This window comes from Daucus carota, chromosome 2, assembly GCF_001625215.2.
Source record: "Daucus carota subsp. sativus chromosome 2, DH1 v3.0, whole genome shotgun sequence".
In the NCBI taxonomy this organism is placed as follows: domain Eukaryota; kingdom Viridiplantae; phylum Streptophyta; class Magnoliopsida; order Apiales; family Apiaceae; genus Daucus; species Daucus carota.
This window is the reverse complement of record NC_030382.2, coordinates 56,041,692-56,061,342: the sequence shown is the minus strand read 5'-3', so window position 1 is coordinate 56,061,342 and position 19,651 is coordinate 56,041,692. Positions and strand designations below refer to the sequence as shown.

Here is a 19,651-nt window from a genome sequence, read left to right as displayed (position 1 = left end):
ATGGGCACGGGATGCGGCCCAAACTAATTTAAACGATGCACATTGAAATCCTTTAACCTGATTTTTTAAATTATAATTATATTTTCAATCCGAAATTTAAGAAAATTATAAGAAAAAAAATTTATTTTTTTACAATCCAATAAAAAAAAGAATTGTATTACCTTTAAGATCCGTGAATTTGATTTTTTGAATTATAATTTTAGTTTCTATTCAAAATTTAAGAAAATTATAAGATTGAATCCAACTATTATCGAGATTGGTCGTAAGTCCATGCATACTATTTGAATGAGGTTGTGAAGATGTTGAAGATGTTTTCATGGTAGAGATGCTATCTTCTTGACCATTATGGAACGACGTGAGTTTAGTGCTACAAATCCGTTTAGACAATTTACTCTTATAATTTTCTTAAATTTCGAGTAGAAAATAAAGGATTGTAAAAATAATAATCATTAAAAATAACAGCAAAAAAAAAATTAGAACCATAAAAGAATAATAATTTTTAACTAAAAAATAGGAATCATAAAATAAAAATAATTAATAAAATAAAATAGGATATATAAAATAGGAATCATATATTGATTTTATGATAATGTAAATGATTCTTGATTAGTATTGTGTTTGTCGGCCACAGGAGGCGGCCTAAACTGATTTTCATCTAAACAATGAAAAAAATTCTATTAGTATTATGTATCACGGGAAAGTGGCTAAAATAATTTTTTATATATATATTATAATATATTTTCTTATTAAAACGGGACTACGGTTCAAAATAATTTTTATCCAATCATAATCTTTAATTTTATCATAATTAGAATAATCTTTATATTTATTTAAACTAACAATCATAGATAAAATACAACTTATATTTAATATTTGTAAGGTAATACGTACAATATTTATTTTCAATTTAGTCTTATAATTTTCTTAAATTTCGAATAGAAAATAAAGGATTGTGAAGATTATAATCATTAGAAAAAACTAATAGCAAAAAATTGGAAACATAAAAGAATAATTATTTTCAACTAATAAATAAGATTCACAAAATAAAAATAATTAATAAAATAAAATAGGATATATAAAATAGGAATCATATATTGATTTTATGATAATGTAAATGATTCTTGATTAGTATTGTGTTTGACGGGTGCGGGAGGCGGCCTAAACTAATTTTTATCTAAATAATAATAATTTTTCTATTAGTATTATGTTTGACGGGAAAGCGGCTAAAATAATTTTTTTATCGATGTTATAATATATTATTTGTTAAAACAGGACCACAGTTTAAAATAATTTTTGTCCAATTATAATCTTTAATTTTATCATAATTAGAATAATTTTTATTAGTATTGTGTTTGACAAAAGAGCGGCTCAAATTAATTTTGATCTAAATTATACTGTAATATTTAATTTTATCATAAAATAAAAATTATAGATTAATAGTATTGTGTTTGACAGGATGACCACTTAAAAATAAATTATACTAATTATAATTTTTTTTATTAGTGATAAGTTTAACTGGAAGATGACTCAAAATAATTTTTATACTATCATAATATTAATTCTTATCAAAATTTATACAAAATTTATAGCGCCGCCGCGAAGCGCGACTTTATTCACTGGTTCAAGTATATATCATAATCTGAAGATTTAAATTACATGCGAGAGATGCAGTTGGCACGGACAAAGCGAACACAAGATTGGTTATGGTTCCACTCTCATAAAGAGAGGTACCAAAATCTATATGTGTATCATATAATAAATTTATGAATGTATATAATTTTAATATTTGGACGTTTATTTGAATATAAATACATATTTTAATATTATATATATATATATATATATTAATGTCATGATTTGAGTATATATGTATAAAAAATTTCTTTATAAAAATTTCTTTTTTTAAAAAATTCAGTTATGATATCTGAATCTTTAGTACCCGTCCTGGTGAAGAGGGTTATAATTAAGAAAGATGACCTAGCGAGTGTGATTTACCGAGATATTTTAGACCATGCGATATACTATTTATATTAAGGCGATAGGAAAAAAGAAATTATCATCAAAATTATTCATCCACCAAATATTTATTATTTTATTTGAAGTTTGAATTAGTTCAGCTTAAGACGGAGGAACCAAGTACCGTTAAATCTTTTATAAGGAAAATATTATTTTATCGAATTTATTCAATCAGACAATGGGCTGAAACACATTCATAACTTTACGTAGTGGGCTCAAGTATGTATACAGTATCCCATTACCCGGCAAGTCCAAAACATTTAATTCGATCACAAGGAGTCAAGGATGGACATAAATTGGGCTGGGCCTGATCTCACTTGTTAGATGCGTGATCGTATATAGTTACACAAAACCAAGGCAGCGTCCAAATGTCCAATATAGAGGAAGACTCGAATGAACTAGACCCAAAAGACTACTCCCTCTCTATCCCTCTCATTTGTTTACAGTTACTATTTTTGGATGTCCCTCTCATTTCTTTACATTACCATAAATAGTAAGTTTTTCTCATCATTACACCCACTATCTTCCCCCACTATCTCATATTTAACAATAAAAACTACTATTACACCCACTATTTTCCTCCACTATCTCAAATCTATTATTAAATATTGATAGGTCCCACCACTTTACCCACTTTTCATCTAACTTTACTCATTTTTCATACATTGTCTTGGTTTCCGTGTCCCCCTCCAATGTAAACAATTGAGGGGGACGGAGGGAGTATATAATTGCGTTGAATTTTGAGTTTAGGTGATTAGTATTTACTATTTAGCAACGAATTATTATTTTTCCTTCTGAAAACTATATGAACTTGTGTATATCACAATATGAATCCGTTCCCCACAACTTGGATCTTGGGAAAAATTAATTCTTTTCTGCTTTCCACCTGAAGTATACTCCCTCCGTCTCAATTTATAGGTCCAATTTGGAAAAAAAATTTGTCCCAAAATACTTGTCCTTCCCTTCTTTCAATATAAATTTATCTACTCCCTCTGTCCCATAATAAGAGTCGCTTTGACTTTTGACACGTAATTTGAGGTGTGAAGTACATATTAATTGTGATTTTTTTGAAACTCAACATTATTCTCATTTCTCAATGCAATAAATTCCTATATTTATTGTGATTTTTTTGAAACTCAACAATATTCTCACTTATCAAGGCATTAATTAATGATACATGAGATAAGATTCTATCTAACCAACTTTTTTCTTAATATGTGTGTTTATTCCAAAATGGACCTATAAATTGAGACGGAGGGAGTACTTTGTTAGTCTCGATTAATAAATATGTTTTACTCCCTCGTTCTTTAGGGTTTTGATTTTGGGCGTCCATTCTATCTAATTTATTTTTTTCTGAATAAAAATATATGATCAAAAATTTTAATCACATAAAAAATAAATAAAAATAATTATTTGTTACTATGAGTTCAACTCGTCTAATGAAATGTGACAAAAATCAATATATTATATAAAAAAAACAGACCGATCGAGTAACAAATAAATAACATTCACAAGTTCTGCTATCAATTTATCAAAAAGACAACAAACAAGAGCAACATGGGTTTGATTCGATACAGAGAGGATATAGTATGAAATTCACGGAAAGGACAGTCGAAGAAACAAGAGGACACACCCACACGAGTGCCTAATTTGTAGAAAAAGACGGGGATTTTATATATTGAGTAGATGCTGCAAATACAAAGAACCAAATCACAAGATGACGCTAGCTACAGCTCTCACATCGCTCATCACTTCCCGAACGTGTGTTGTTTACTTTGTGAATTGAATTATCCATCTTCTTTTCATCATGTGGGATCCATAAATTGCATCTTTGTGTGGTCTGTGTATGAACATATTTGATGGATTCACACGTCTCTACTCATCCCGTACAAATAAAACATACATGTAAACAGCAGAAGAAGAAGACTGAGATTCAAGGGATGGGAGTTGGGACAACAAGCAGTCGAAAGCAGATCAAACACTATTATAAGCTTCAGATTAGGATATATCAACATCTTTCTTGTCGGAAACATCGTTTTCGTTCAATAGCACGTACCAGATCACTAAGAATGAGTATAGCAACGAATACAAGAATTTGAATTCAAGATCTCTTCTCAACCAAAATTTTATATCACTATTAACCAAAACTTTTATTAATTTTTTTTTTATAATTTCTGATAAATAATGGGACTAACAGGCCTGCTTCCACACAGCAGATAATTTTGTTTTATGATCGATTTTAGATTTTTCTAGCAGGCAGTCTATAGATTCGGTTCGGATGGTATTTCATATTTGTATAATATATTATATCATGACAAAGTTTTGAGTGCAGGATTATATTTTTCTCCGTTCGTCCAATCTATGGGTTCTGAGATGGACATTTTTCTCCATCTTCTTTTCGTGTTACGAATGAAATGCAGCGATAAAGCTATCTACGTGCATGCCCACAATTATTAAAGTAAATAATGCAGCGATGTATCTCTAATCAAATACTAGCAAGCAATTCATCTCAAAGTCAGCAACGGTCGACTTTAGGATATGCGTACGCCAGCTTTTTTTTTTTATCAAGGTGTCAAAAGTTGAGCTCTTATTATGTAAGGAAAACGTTGAAGCACTGAGCTATATGTAAGGCGTGACTGTCTGCTTTGATCTGGCCGCTCACTTATGTGTTATCCTTCTTGACCAGTTTTACTAGTGAGATCATTGGCAGCTCTGACTGATTTTACTACGCAAGTGGTTAGAGCATCTCCAAGATACTCCTAAACTAACTCTTAAATCAAAATGTAAGAAAGATGAGGAAAAAAAGAGCTCCAAGAGGCTCTTAGTGGCTCTTAAAAATCTTAAGAGCCTTTTTAAGAGCCTCTTCTCTCTCCTCTAATTTAAGAGTTACTAGTAGGCTCTTAACTTAATAAAATAATCATTTCCTCCAATTTTTACATTAGACTCCCACTACATGACAAATGTTTGAGTTCAGAACATGAATAAAATACAAGTTAAGAGCAAATATAGAGAGCATTGTTGGACTTGACACTATTAATTTTATATTAACTTACTAAAAACTTAATATTTTATATTATATATAGGAACCAATTAGGAGACTATTGGAGATGCTCTTAAGTTGTTAACAGTATTTCATATTATCAAAAAGAATAATTTTTTAAAAATACTGCCTTGACAATTCGCTATAATCTGTTTTGAAGTCAATTGTAATACTTGAAAATCTTTAACAACATTAATTTAATTTTATCTTGTAACTTAATTCTGATTATATCGTATACTCAGATTTATCATTTATGGGTCAAATTCTTGTAGGTTTGGAGTGAGGATGAAAATGGTGGTTATTTTCCGAGACAGAGATGATTGAGGGGCAAGGTCACAAGGCAAGGGCCAGCCCATGAATCAAAACCAACCCCCACTACTGATATGCCTTTCTATTCTTGACTATTTTCTTCTTCTCTTTTGTGCTTATCATTTTCAATATCTTACTGCTAATCCATCCCCCTCTTTTCTTCCCAAACTCATGGACCCATCACCATGGCAACCTCCTTTGCTATTTGTCATGTACATGCATTATCTCTCAATCATTCATTAGTTTTAAGAACAACATGTGTTACAGTACCACTACTACTCGATAACAGTCCAAAACTATATATTACAGTAATTTTGTAAAATTTTATTTAAAAACGAAATATATATTCTAATAAAGTTATCTACTAATATGTTATGTAAAATTCCATTTGGAAAAAGTTATTTATTCGATGAATAAAAGTAAAATGATTGTGTATATTTTCTAACTCATGGAATAAGAGATTGGAGTACTCAGATTTTAATCTATTCTTCTGAAACATCACCTAAATCATATATGGATGTCATTTAAATTATTTAATTAAGATATTGTTAGTATATAAAATACTATAATACAATAATATATGAAAGTTTTGAAATACGACACATAAATGTATATATAGATTTCTTTTATACGTGTCAAGATGCATAAAAGAAATTCTTTTGCCAAAAACAAAAACAATTTTAGCTTAACAGAAATAACTCATTATAGTATTTCATTTTTTAGTATCATCTGTATTTGATAATCTTTTATCCAGGACAAACCCTAGAGATGTTTTAATAACTCTGATAACTAAATCGGCCGAATTCATATTATACACGGTAATGCATAACATATTGTTTCTGTAATAATTACTCCCTCCTACGCATTTTGCAGGTATGCAGAAGAGGTACTTGTATATACTCCCTCCCTCCGTTCCATTTATCTGTCTTCTTTAATTTTTTGTGATCAAATTTACCAAACTTTGACCGATAATTAATAATAATTCTTACCTGATCTTAAAAATCGAAAAAATACATTTTAAAACAGAATAGATGTAGATTTTAGTAATATATTTTCATATGTAAATTTTAATCAAAGTTCAGTCAGTTTGACCACAAAAAATCAAAAAGTCAAACAAGACATATAAATTCGAACGAAGAGAATAATATTTTTTTGTGATTTCTTATAAAAATTTAAATTTTAAACTTTTATACACAATAAAAATTATATAAAAATACATATATCGAACACAATGAAATACGCATACAGTAAACTGGTCATATAAAATGGGATGCACACATTGAAATACGCATACAATAAACTGGTCATATAAAATAGGATGCAGAGTACTAGTTAAACCTTCATATCTTTTTGGAAAAAAATAATCCTATTTTTACAATTATATGAAATAATATTGCTCCTATTCTTCTCTGATTACCTGTGGGCTGTGGGATTATCCGTTATTACAACTCATTTAAATTTTTTATAAAAAAGACAAAATTGAGCAAAATTTAAATTTTCTTTCTACTTTATAATGTAGTTGTATCAAGTTCAACTCTATCAGCCATCATCTTTTGAAAGTGGCTTACTCTTATTCAGAAAACAACAAATTGCATTCTATCGATTTTTATTTTCATTCATATATTCAGGTTAGACAACGAATATCGTTCGAAAGCAGAAAAAGCAATACAAAGATTAAACATATAACGAGAATATATATTCAGACTTTACACATTGTTGACTGGGGGTGTTCTTCAAGCACTTTAGATGCCTTTGACTGCCGGAAAGCATTCATTGGACTCGGAAAATGCCATCCACGTGTCTTCCCCGCCGAGTCACTCTCGGCGGCGCGTGAATTCAACGACTTTGGAACCGCGACTGATCTTGATCTTCTCATCATCCATGCAAAATCACTACTCGTCTTATTCAACTCCTCTTCCTTCTCTTTCTCTATAATCTCTCCCAGTTTCTTGCTCTTATTCGTCTTGAACATCGACAACAACGACGCCGTTTTGCTCTTGCCGCTCTTCCCCGGCAAGGGCGGCTTCTGATCATTCGCCGGAGGCGGAGGCAACGGCAACGGCAAGCTTTGATCGGGCGCTTTTACCGGAGGTTGAGAGGGCGGCGGCGGCGGCGGCTTTTGATCGATGAATTCGAGGTTAGGCGCGTACTTTGAACGCGACCGGAGGAATGGAATGGCGAGTGATCTTGACCGGCGCATCGACGGCTCGCCGGAGGTGGAGGTAGACGAGAACAAAGAGAAAGAAGATGACGACGACGACGCAGACGATGACGAGGCGGCGGCAGCGGCGAGGGGACAACATTCGCAAGGGCGCACGTGCGCGCAATTAGGGCACAGAGTGTTGAGTCGGTCACGAAGACAAATAGGGCAAATACCGGTACGACGGCGTTTTGAAGGGTGGGTTGTACACTTCCATATCTCTTCTTCATCCATGATGCATCCTGCCATCTCTGTTTTTAAATACTTGTTTCTTCTCTCTTCCTCTAAAAGGAGTTGGATGCTTGAATGTTGTGTTTCTCAAGATGTGAGAGAGGTGATTTTGTATTTATATGCTACTCCTTCTGTGGAGGCGGTAGTTAAAAATTAAAATATATAAAAGTGGAATATGGGTCCTGCTGTCAGCCTGTCAGGTTTCTAAGAGCGATTAATATCGATCATTTATAAAAGATTCTATCCTAAATTTTTAACGTAGTAAATATAAGGAAATTATCAGCCCAAAATATATTTTCAATTTCTTTTCAGTAATATTTGATACAGTAGGTTTTCACTTATATTTGATAATAAAGTTATTTTCTGGTTTGTCGTGTTATTTGAGACAAAATTTATAATAAATATCATATTAAGAAGAAAATATTATTAGAACAATATTAAATATTTTAAGATAATTTCAAAAAGTTAATTATTGATTTTGATAAAATAGTTCATACATGAATAAGAAATTCCATGATTGTTAGTGAAAAATAGAATTACTCAAAGCTTATCAACTAAGTAAAATTTAAGAAAACATTTAGGAAAAGCTTTAAATCTTCATAATATTGATTTTAACTTACTAAATTTATTTTTTCGTATATTTCAATAATAAAAATTATTGATAAATTATTGTCGATAATCGACGGTCGGCTAATTACCTTAGGCGGGATGCCGGGATCTAGTTGAGAACTGGTGACCGTCAACGGTAAAAAAAGAAAGTATTAAAGTAACGCGGAGGAGTGTGGAAGGGCACGTGCAAGTGTTTCTAGATGCAAACATGTTTAATGTCAGAAAGTGTAAACACACATTTTGAACACAATTGATTTGTTACGACTCCGCTGGCGTTCGTGGATGCACCTTTCAGCAAATAAACAATAAAGAAGATGGAAACGGGACAAGGAAATTAACGTGTGGTAGGGCTCCTCGATTACAAATTCAATTTGTTTATTTTTGACGATATAGATCAAGTTTTCCAATTTATTCGGATTAGTGGATGTGTCAACTGTCAACACCACTAAATATCAATTAGTAATACACATACACGCGTACATATGGTTGAGATAGATATAATATGCGTATATGTTTTGCGGACCATCTTAGCGAAGTAAAAAACCTACATAGACATTCTAGAGAATGTCAGAGTATATGTGTATTATCCGATTCTTCTGGTATTTTAGATGATAGAATATAATATATATGTTTATTATCTGATTCTTCTATTATATGACTTCTTATAGGTATTTCTGACTTTTTACACAAACCCGTTAAGAAAAGTAGAAACCGGTTTCTTATCGAAATTGCCAAACATGCACTTTGTAACTAATGGGTTGAATTTTTAGGACCCGAATTAGTTTGGTTGGGTGTGTATTGCCTCCAACAGAACTGACCCGAACCGTATTTAAAACTCTACAACGGAAGGTACCTAAAAGGAGCTGCAACTGCTGCAGTAAGAGTAGCAGAGCAAGAGCATGTTGTTTAGAAGGCGTCCACCAACTTTCTTCCCATTTGCGAAAGTAGTGGGGACAGTGTTGAAGTGGGAAAACAAAATGGATTAAGACGGGGAATGAGAATTGAGAATGAGAACGGGATTTAAGAATGAGGATTAACACGGGACAGCGGAATCGAAGACGTGGGAAGGATATGATTTAACCTAAAAGGATTGGGGTTCTCATTCCAACGATCAAATAACTAATTCAAACACTTACACATGAGATTTAAGTTTCGATTTCCGTTAACCGGCCTCTTTAGTCATCAATCAAACATCCCCAATATAATTCCAAAGGTTGACAACCACGAGAGGTCAAGAGACTTCAGGGTCAATTCACTATTGATTTTTGATGAATCCATCCTACAGCAAGTATTAAGGGTAATCATTTATCTTCAGTGATAATTCGTGTTTGAGATGATACTGAGTGCAGGATCATTTGCCAGCAGCTGGTTAAGGTGTTTGGAACTAGCTAGTGTAGAAAAAAGAAACACTTGTACACAAAGAAGTAAGAGAAGAAGAATGAGTCTTACTGAACGCTTGTCCCCTTCTCAGACCCTAATGTTGTGTTTGGTTGGGGTGAATGATTCCAGAAAGAATGGAATGAAAAATGAACTATCTTATGGGCAAATTTTAAGAAATTTCATTTCTTCCTCCGTTCCATTCCTTATATCATAGGCTAGATATAACACCTTCAATTTAAGATGGAATCCTCCATTCTCTCCTATCCTCGATTTCTTCTCAAATCTCATCATAGTAATTTTGCACTGCCTCAAATTTTTTCAAAACTTTCTTCCTATCTCTGTTGGTTTCAAGTATTTTTACTCATTCCATTCCATTCCATTCTCCCCAACCAAACACAACATAAATTCTTTTGGTACAGATTTATAGGTTGTATTCCTGTTATGTTTAGCAGACCTGAGGTTATTTTCCTATGCTTTGATGCAGCCTCCAGGTTTAATGGCAAAGAAACTGGAGAGCGGGTTGCGTCACCTGGAATATCAGTTGGAGCAGTGTGTGTGGATTGCGTTCAGAGGAGAGGTTCAATTTGTGGAAGCTACTTTAATGGCCAAGAAGGGTGACCTCCTTCTTACTGGTCAACCTGATGATGTTATTAAAGAATTGGCGCGGATTGCATTTAAATGGACAATTATGTAGTGTTTTTTATGCCACGAAAAAGCATAAATAAAATCCAAGCTATTTGTTTTAGAACACTAAAATCACATCTAAAGTTTGATCCATTTCTCTTATTAAGAGAATGTGTTAGTAAGCATCTATTACAGGTTCTAGCTACAGGTAAATTGTAAGGTACCATATTAAGAGAATGTGATTTTAAAGAGGGTACCAGCATTCAAAATATAGAAGTATCTCCCAGATGAAATGACAATTTTAAATATTCTCAAGGATCTATACTTCTGCATTGGTGACCCTTTTAGTAGATAATCAGTTTATGTTTTACCTCTTATAAACTTATCCTACACAGACCTTCAATCTATTTACTGACATACCAAACTAGTTATATCAGTGCACATGTGAGTGTGTGATCATGCATGCAAATAAGAAAAAACAATAATCACAAACAACGAAATCAAGTTAAAAATTAAGACATGAATTACTTCAATTACCTGCATGTAAAAGAACACTGGCTGATTTGGCACAGGCCAAGGAAAACTAATGCTTGTCGATTGCCTTTCATTTATTGTAACTCGATTCTGAAGGGTTCATAGAAGCTATTCAATGAGAATTCAGAAAGGGATGGATGCTTCTGGTATTGCACCTGTTCAAGATCAAACAAAAAATTATCTTTTGCTTATCCTTAATTTATACCATCTAACAGTACCTATTGCTAATTATAACGATGTAGTCAGAAACATGTCAGCTAAAAAAATCTTCCTAGTCAACACATTTGGAGAAAGCAATAGTAGCAGGATTATGACCTCCAATCTGATTGATTTTACACCAGACGCTCAAACAAAGACTGTGCTAGTCCAGAGTGAGCTGCTTTTTGCACATAATGACACAGGACCAAGTTGGCAACGGTGACCAACAAGAACAACCTGTTGAATAAACAATAGGAACAAGAACCATTCAGAAATAGACATAGAGTGTTAGTAGAATACATAACAAAGTTTTCAGCAACTACCTACTTTACTCCAAGAATTAATGGAATCAGACACTCTGGTTCAGTTGATTGCATTGACTTGTCAATTAGGACCTGCAAGAGGTTAAATCAGATTCTCAGCCACTGACATCTAAAAATACAATATATATTTCACACATCAGTACAATCATGCCTGATAACATACCTGCTGCGGTCGAAAATTATGCCATCTAGGATCTCCAGTACCAACACAAGTACATCATATGACATCAGCGCTTTGAAGAAATTTCTCTCTCTGTGAGAAGAAAAATGTTCAGGTTCACAATTAGAGCATAAATATTGGAAAGAATGTCATAACAAATATAAATATGAACTATGAAGTAACTAAATTCATTATCTTAGCAGATATATTCAGATACTTGCAACAATAAGACAGTGGGGGCAGTGGGAGTACTTGCCCCAATTAAGTGCTTTAATATTTCTGTTATATAAGTTTAATTAATTGTAGCTTTGCCCTTATGGTTGAGGCGCGAGTTCTTCCTAGATCCGTCCCTGGTGATAATACTTGATCATCGAATTTAGTACGAGAAGTGCTAAACAACTGAAATTGAGTACAAGAGACGCATATACCAAAAGGAACCAAGTGCCAAATCATCAAATTATTACAGAACAGACGAATTGTACTAGTCAACCAATAGCACACAAGCTCAAGTACTTAATGAATTGGGACTATCAAACTATCTATCTCTACAGAAAGTCCGTAAACCAGTAACCAAACAAAATCACAAACTCAAATGAAAAACCTGCACAGAAGAGAAAAGAATGGATGACGAGAAAAATTATTACATGAACATATTGAAAGCTTCTAACTCTGCATTCTTAACATATTTGATTGGTTTTCCCTTCTTCCTTGGATAAAAATAAACAAGGAAAGAAAAAAAATTCTCAGTTCAGAAACCATATTCAAATCAATTTAACACAAAAATAATAATTGAGCAACTTTGTTAACTTGCTCGCTCTCTCAGCAACTTTGTGTGCAACTTTATGATTCACAGCAATCCTTAATCAAATGTTTTTTAAGAAAATGTCATTCGAGAAGACAACAATTTAATAATAAAAATAATTGAAGAAAATTTACTTAGTATTTTTAGACATTGAAATTCCTGCGAGACAAGGTTTGATCACTAACATATTCTTCACAACAACACAATATTTACATATATCAAGGACTCACAGATAATCAACCAATTATGCAGTAATCGAGTAAATATAATTAGTTGTTTAAGTTATGATTGAATAAGATACAAACCACTGAACGAATACATAAAAGCAGGCCCATATTATACAATTGGCGAATTGGGTTTATATAAATCTCAAATACTATCATTAGAGGTGGCAAAATGTGGTTTTGGTTTGGTTTTGGTTCTTATAAAATGGATTTGTTTTGGATAGATGAACCAAAACCATTTCTAAACCATATATTAATAAATGTGGTTATGATTTTAGTTTGAATTATGGGTAACTAGTTTAGTAAGTAAAAATAAGTTTTATATAATAAACAAAAGTTAATACACTCAAATCACAATATAATGAATATTAAATATAACAAAAGCATGTGTGAGTGTGTGAGTTGATGGAGTGGTTTAAGCTCTTGGCTTTTCCAAGTAAGGTCATGAGTTCGAATCATAGGATGGGATGTGCATGTGTGTTATAGTGTGTGTGGAGAGTTATAAGAAATCTTAAAAGTGAGATCAAATGTGGTTAGAATTATATTTTGTGAGAAATGCGAGAATAAAAACCAAACCAAATCCATTTTTCTAAATGTGATTTCAAATGGATCCAAATTCACAATTTTGGTTTGGTTTGGATTGGTTTAATGGTTTTGCATCCATACCACCTCTAACTATCATACAAGCTGTAAGCATGATTGGCTTCAAAGAGAGGACTTACCGAGAGGGCGAGACGCAGAGAAGGAGATATCAGATATGATCGATAAGTTTTTTAGGGTTCGGTTGTATTCTTTTTCTTCAGCGTTTCCCCCGCTTTTGAATGTTTTTATCATCTTTCAAATTTTATAAGACTAGGACGTTTCTCAACCGACTTGTGTTTTTTGTTTAATTTTTTTTTATCCTCGTCCATTTTACAATTATATCATAGATAAAATTGCACAGAAAATTTTTATTTTATAAAATTAAATACAATTATAAAATATTATTACAAGATCAATTATATTAACTTTAATAGAACACAAATTGATATGAGATTTATTGATATTTGATTACAAATAATATAGTATATAAATCAAAACAAACAAAACCAGTATATATATCCCGTTCAGAGCAGAGCAGGTCTGGGAGGGGTAATATGTACGCAGACGATGGCCCTACTCGTTTAGAGTAAGGAGGCTATTTCCGTGAGACTCCGGCTTAGACAGACATAATTTTATATGAAATATAAATAGATAGTTCGCTATGATTTCGAAAACATGGGATTTACCGCTAATGATGTCTAGTTGCCAAATGATAATTAACTTCTGCGGTTCAAGTATCTTAATCGGGAAAACTGCCGGCATGCAATGTATATGTGACAAGTGCATAATTGAGGGGTAAGAAAGGAGGGCCATTGGTGGTGGATATAACCGCAAGTTAAAATGTGAAACTGAAAGTGTTTTCAGTGCATGAATTTAATGTGAAGGAATGAGAAGGAATAATAATATAGTATATAAAAGTTTGAAATCTATCAATTTTAATATTCAAATCCTAGATGAAGATTATGTAGTAGGATATAAGTGATAAAATCGACTGATGTAAACTATTAAAAAATATATGAATTAGGATTAAGTTTTTTTTTATTTCGTTGGAGAAATTTTACCCATATAACTCGGGTCTGGCACAAGATAATCTAGTATAGATGAAACTAATTTAAAATAATTTATATATAATATATTAAGTATAATATATACATTTATATAGTATAAATATTAATTACATACATTTTTATATATTTATGTATCATTCAAGACTTATAGTTTCATTGAATTATAATTTATATTTTCAACATACTATAATAAAATATAATTTCATATAATTAAATTTTTCTTTAGTTTATATTCTTTCCATCCGGCTTATTCTTACTTCTTTTTATTTTCTCTATTGTATATAATTTTATAATCTATTTTCTACATTTTTTGGAATAAAACAATAATATACTAATTATTATTAATATTTTTAAATAATTTATATTTATAAGATACTTGATTTATCGTGGAAAAGAGACGGTAAGAAATATGTGCGATTAAATCGTGTTGAGAATGGAATGAAACATGTGGGCCATCGAGGTTGATTCGCGTGAAGACAGAGGACAACGGCCCACTTCTCACGCCTCCGCTTCTAAAACCCTCACCTCTCTCGAGAACCACGCCCCCCCCCCCCCCCCCCCCCATTTTGTCTCAATAAATTCCAAACCCCCTGTTCGAATTTCGACTCTGCTCCACTCTGTTCAAACTGGCGATCGACAATCACGACCCATTCGTCAAGCCCAACAGCAGGCGCGTCATGGTATGAGTATGACATATTATTGCATTTTGATTAATGGGGTTTTGAATTCTGAATGCATGAGTGTTATTTTGATCTTTGGTTGCTAATTTTTAATGGGTTTTGTTCTGTTTTGTTTGATTGAAGGGTCCTGAAGTTGATGAAAAGTCGTGGCCGGAATGGGCTAAGGCTTTGCTCGCTGAGAAATTCTTTGATCAATGCGAATTGCACTCTGATTCCAACAAGAATGAGTGTAATTTGTTTTGTCTTGATTGCTATTCGGCTCCTCCGATATGTTCGCTCTGTGTTACTGATCACGAAGACCACCCTGTCATTCAGGTTTACTGTTGTTGTTGTTGTTGTTACTTTTGTGTTGCTTGATTTTCGATAGTTGTTGGAAATTCTGATTAATGGACTTGTTGGATTGTGTTGTGAATGATTGTGAGACACTGTAGTATGTGTATTACGCAATAATCGTAAGCCCTTTTCGAAATTGGACATTAGTGTAATGCGATATAGCTTAACTTGACAGTTGGTAGAAATTTTGATAATATCACTTGATGAATTGTGTTCTGATTGATTATGCGATAACGTACAGTGTAAATTATGGAATTATAGGGTTACAAATGCTCAACGTCGGCCCCTTTTCACTATTGGACACAAGAGTAATGCAATAATGCGATAGTGTAACTTGTGTAGACTGTAGTTAACTATCAAACTTTGAGAGTATGTTTAATTTCCTTTTAAAAAATGTTTATGCCTCTTACCAATTAATGGAAGTGTGCTGTTTTTTGGTGGAGTAACATTGCATCTCATTATATTTGATATGTAAAATGGCGTCGTTGTGGTAGTTGTATTTTTGTTTATTTTTAGTGGGGTAATTAATTGGATTTGGTTTGCTTGTCTCTATACCTAAACAACAGATAAGAAGGTCATCATACCATGATGTGATTCGAGTTTCTGAGATTGAAAGGTATCTGGACACTGCTTATATCCAGACCTATGTTATCAATGGTGCTAAGGTTGTTTTCTTAAACAAACGACCACAACTTAGGCCTAGCAAAGGTGTTTCCAATACTTGTGTTGCATGTGATCGCGGCCTTCTTGACAACTTCCGTTTCTGTTCTCTTGGGTGCAAGGTCTTAATATAAATTTTTTACCTTCATTCTGTAAGTATGTTCTATTTCTCGTCAAATGGTGTTTATTTATTTTATATGATTGTGTGCAGATTACCAGTACTTCAGGGGACGGGGGAGATGACAGTTCTGGTAGTAGCAGCAATGTGCAAGGTTTCAGTCCGTCAACACCACCAACTGCACTGCTCACTTTCAAATCAGGCAATAGAAGAAAGGGTAAACCTCGCAGAGCTCCAACAGGTGGATTAATCATGGAGAAGTAGCTCCACTTTGGTTTTACCAAATTACCATTTCGAAAGTACTAGTTTGGTACTTAACTTGTAAGAGTAGCATATGCCATACAAAATAGGATGGTCACCTATACATTTGTTGGTTATTTTACTTTATTCACATTGGTCAAATATTTTCTTGTTATCTGGATTAAAACCTTGGAAGCAGTTTATTGATGTGGATTCTGCAACTCTGTTGATGCAGTAGTTCAAGTTTCAAATCTTGGAAATGGTCTGCTAATGTGAGTTTTCTGTACTCCGGCTAGTTGATATAATTTCTTCTTCAGTATATAGTATATACACAGACAAAATATGATGAAATAGATGCCCGCAGTCTATAGGAAGAACAAGGAACATTATATATCCATTTGATTTGAGGAGGTATTTGGTTCATGGTTAATGAGCCCGGTTAACCAGAATCGGAACCTTAAACCCATGTGTTGGTATTTGAATTGCAATTTTGTGAGATGGAATGGGAGCCCCAATCCCACTTAGAGTTTAAATCACTCCTTACACACACTACCTTGGGATACCCAATCTCATATCCTTCATTCTCATTTGCACTCAGGATCTAAATGCCCTCTGATTTTATATAATTCTGTTGTTATCTGTAAGTACTGTTCATGTTAAAGTACATTATTTTCTTAAGTAAAGATGCAGATATCTGTGCCGATACATATTGGGGTTATAAAGAAAATTACAATGTACTAGTACTGCTAGTACAACTCTACAAGTTCTTAGTGGTAACAATAAGACTGGTGTTTTGTATCTTTGATTTGATATGAAGTTGTGTTGCTTCGTCTTTGTTTTACTAATTCCTCCCTTAAGTGCAACTTATATTTGTTACTAGGGAATCCTGGGAGGAATGTAGAACCTCTTCCTGAAAGTACAAAGAGGACGCTGATGTTTTTGCGGGTTCTTCGTCTTTTATTTTGTCGAGATTGGTTATTTTATTATCCTTATTTGTGAACAAGCTAAGCTGCTATGCTTATTATATCTATTCCATGCCTTTAAGTTCTCGCAGTCCTGTATTTACCCACATGTTTTTTGCATTCAGCATGATTTTGTTAATAGAAGATAAACTAGCGGTATTTTTATAGCAATCAGTTATTGAAGATTACAAATAGATGAAAGACGAGCAGCAACAGATTGTGCTGCTAGAGAACAAACATTAATGAGAGTAAACAAGATAGTTTAAGCAGGTTCTGAGATACGAGGTGAATGTTGATCATGCTAGTTCTTTAAATGAAGAACCAGTTTTTCTAAATTAAGAGAAGATGAGCCATCAGGGCCACATGCCTTTTCTGCCATTTTCTTCCACTCCATAGCCTTCTTTCTCATTTTCTTACCCTCCGCTCCATCCATCAATCGTCTAACAAGCTTCTCCACATCACCTCTCTTCACGTCATTATGAATCTCCAGTCCACACTCCCATTCATCGCGCATGTACTTACAGTTCGTTATTTGATCACCAAAGAAAGGCCAGCATAGCATTGGCACTCCAGCAGTTATGCTCTCAAGAGTTGAGTTCCATCCTCCATGTGTCAAAAACCCTCCTACCGCTACGTGGTTAAGCACATCCTCTTGTGGACACCAGCTTGCAATGATGCCCCTGTTCTTGATAGCATCCATGAATTCAGCTCCCAGAGTAATGTCGGATTTACCCATGATCAAATCTGGCCTAATTATCCATAGAAAGGAGCAGTTGCTGTTAGCAAGCCCCCAGCCGAACTCCATCAATTGCTCTGGGGACATGACTGTCACGCTTCCAAAGTTCACGTAGACTACAGAATCAGCTTCTTTGGAGTCCAGCCACTGGAGACATGTTCGATCCTCTTCCCAAAGACTGGATCCAATGCTCTTGAGACGCTCTTGCTGAGCTAGTGGTATTCGGTTGAGGAGCAACTGTTGAGGGCCTATTGTGTATACACACTTAAACATAGATGAGATGGCATTCAATACATCTTGCTCTAAATCATCAAAGGTATGAAATACATGTCCTGTGCCATTAGTTGCTCTCTGAGTAGATTCCATAAGGAAGATGAACATTACATCATTCGGATCCAGAGCTCTGATCTGACTAGGGAGTTCCCCCAAACGAATATTTGGCATTCCAGGGATCCAGTCTACAATGGTGTCCAAATACCCATTGGTTAGATAGCTCTCATCTGCATCATCATGAATGCTGATTTAGTTACGAAACATTAAGAAGCCTACATGAAAAGTATATCTAATAACCGCGAAAGAGAAGCATGAAGTTATTACCTTTCAGTGGTATCAGACCTCTCTCGAGTGCACTTTTAAAATGATAAATTCCCATGAATCCAAAACCAGCAACTGTCCAAAGCTTCACAACAGGAATTCCAAGTGAATGCGCGACATCAGCTGCCCATGACATGAAACCATCCGAGAGGACGGACGTGACCTGGTGGATTCCAGCATTGAGTCTTCTGAGGAGGTTTTCCAATGGAGCCGCCATTTTGTTATTTATGACCAAGGCGCAAAGTTCACGTAGGTCTTGGGTGTTGTCAGACTCAGATGCATCAAGGCCATCAGGGAACGTTTCGAACTTGAAACCTGGAAGGCCATCAAGAGAGTGAGCACCTTCTGATTTAAGGAGGCGTCTGTGATTGAACTCTGTATTAACAAATGTTATGAAGATGCCTTTGCTGTAAAGGAGCTTTGCCATCTTCAGCATTCCCTTAATATGGCTTTGAAATGGTAAAGGTATGCACACAACATGAGCTTGCTTTCCTGCTGCTCTTGTCAATGAATCCATACCTCTCACTTTTACTTTCTCCCTTATCACCAAACAGTTCCCTTTTATAAGTAATATAGATTATGGGTGTACAGTAGAAATAATATTCCCCTGCATCTTATTTTCACATGTTCCTTCTTTTCCTGTAAAGAAAACATTTTTACTCACTTGAAAAAATGTCTTCACTAGTGGGCTGATAGGGCATACCATTAGTTTTTTAATTACTGCTGAGCCTGGTATGATTAGAATCATCAAGGATCATAAACCATCATACACCATCTGACATCAATATGGGGGTGTGTGTGTGGTTGTCCTGGATTAAGAGATACGTATCGTTTTGCTATCTATCTAAAAAATTCAAGCCACTCTTTCTTGAAATGTTCTAGGCATAGGATCCTAGTATTAGTCCAAATCTTATTATTTTTATTTATAGTAAATAACAATAATAAATTGAATTATTTTTCAATATTCAACTTAAAATATCTAAAATATATTTTAAATACAAAATATTATAATATATAAATTATTAATAT

General features: G+C 33.6%; 3 protein-coding genes and 1 long non-coding RNA gene across 4 annotated transcripts; 1 reads left to right on the top strand and 3 right to left on the bottom strand.

Moving 5' to 3' along the window:
• Positions 1-3,552: 3,552 nt before the first annotated feature.
• Positions 3,553-12,500, bottom strand: LOC108208725 (uncharacterized). The gene is made up of 5 exons (XR_001804392.2): positions 11,628-12,500; positions 11,465-11,536; positions 11,259-11,378; positions 10,947-11,098; positions 3,553-3,891 (listed from the first exon to the last, which is right to left on the bottom strand). It is a non-coding gene; the product is annotated as an uncharacterized LOC108208725 (long non-coding RNA).
• Positions 6,955-7,910, bottom strand: LOC108208722 (uncharacterized). The gene has a single exon (XM_017379244.2). The coding sequence runs from the start codon at positions 7,812-7,814 to the stop codon at positions 7,065-7,067; it is 750 nt and encodes a 249-aa protein (XP_017234733.1). The 5' UTR covers positions 7,815-7,910; the 3' UTR covers positions 6,955-7,064.
• Positions 12,501-14,772: 2,272 nt separating the features above from the next.
• On the top strand, positions 14,773-16,584 carry LOC108208724 (protein RGF1 INDUCIBLE TRANSCRIPTION FACTOR 1). The gene is made up of 4 exons (XM_017379245.2): positions 14,773-14,979; positions 15,103-15,294; positions 15,879-16,094; positions 16,184-16,584. Exons 1-4 carry the CDS (start codon positions 14,977-14,979, stop codon positions 16,352-16,354), a joined length of 582 nt encoding a protein of 193 aa, XP_017234734.1. The 5' UTR covers positions 14,773-14,976; the 3' UTR covers positions 16,355-16,584.
• An 847-nt stretch (positions 16,585-17,431) lies between these two features.
• Positions 17,432-19,174, bottom strand: LOC108208717 (7-deoxyloganetin glucosyltransferase-like). Its single transcript, XM_017379237.2, has 2 exons — positions 18,626-19,174; positions 17,432-18,528 (listed from the first exon to the last, which is right to left on the bottom strand). The coding sequence occupies exons 1-2, from the start codon at positions 19,137-19,139 to the stop codon at positions 17,594-17,596; spliced, it is 1,449 nt and encodes a 482-aa protein (XP_017234726.1). The 5' UTR covers positions 19,140-19,174; the 3' UTR covers positions 17,432-17,593.
• Between the last annotated feature and the right edge of the window lie 477 nt (positions 19,175-19,651).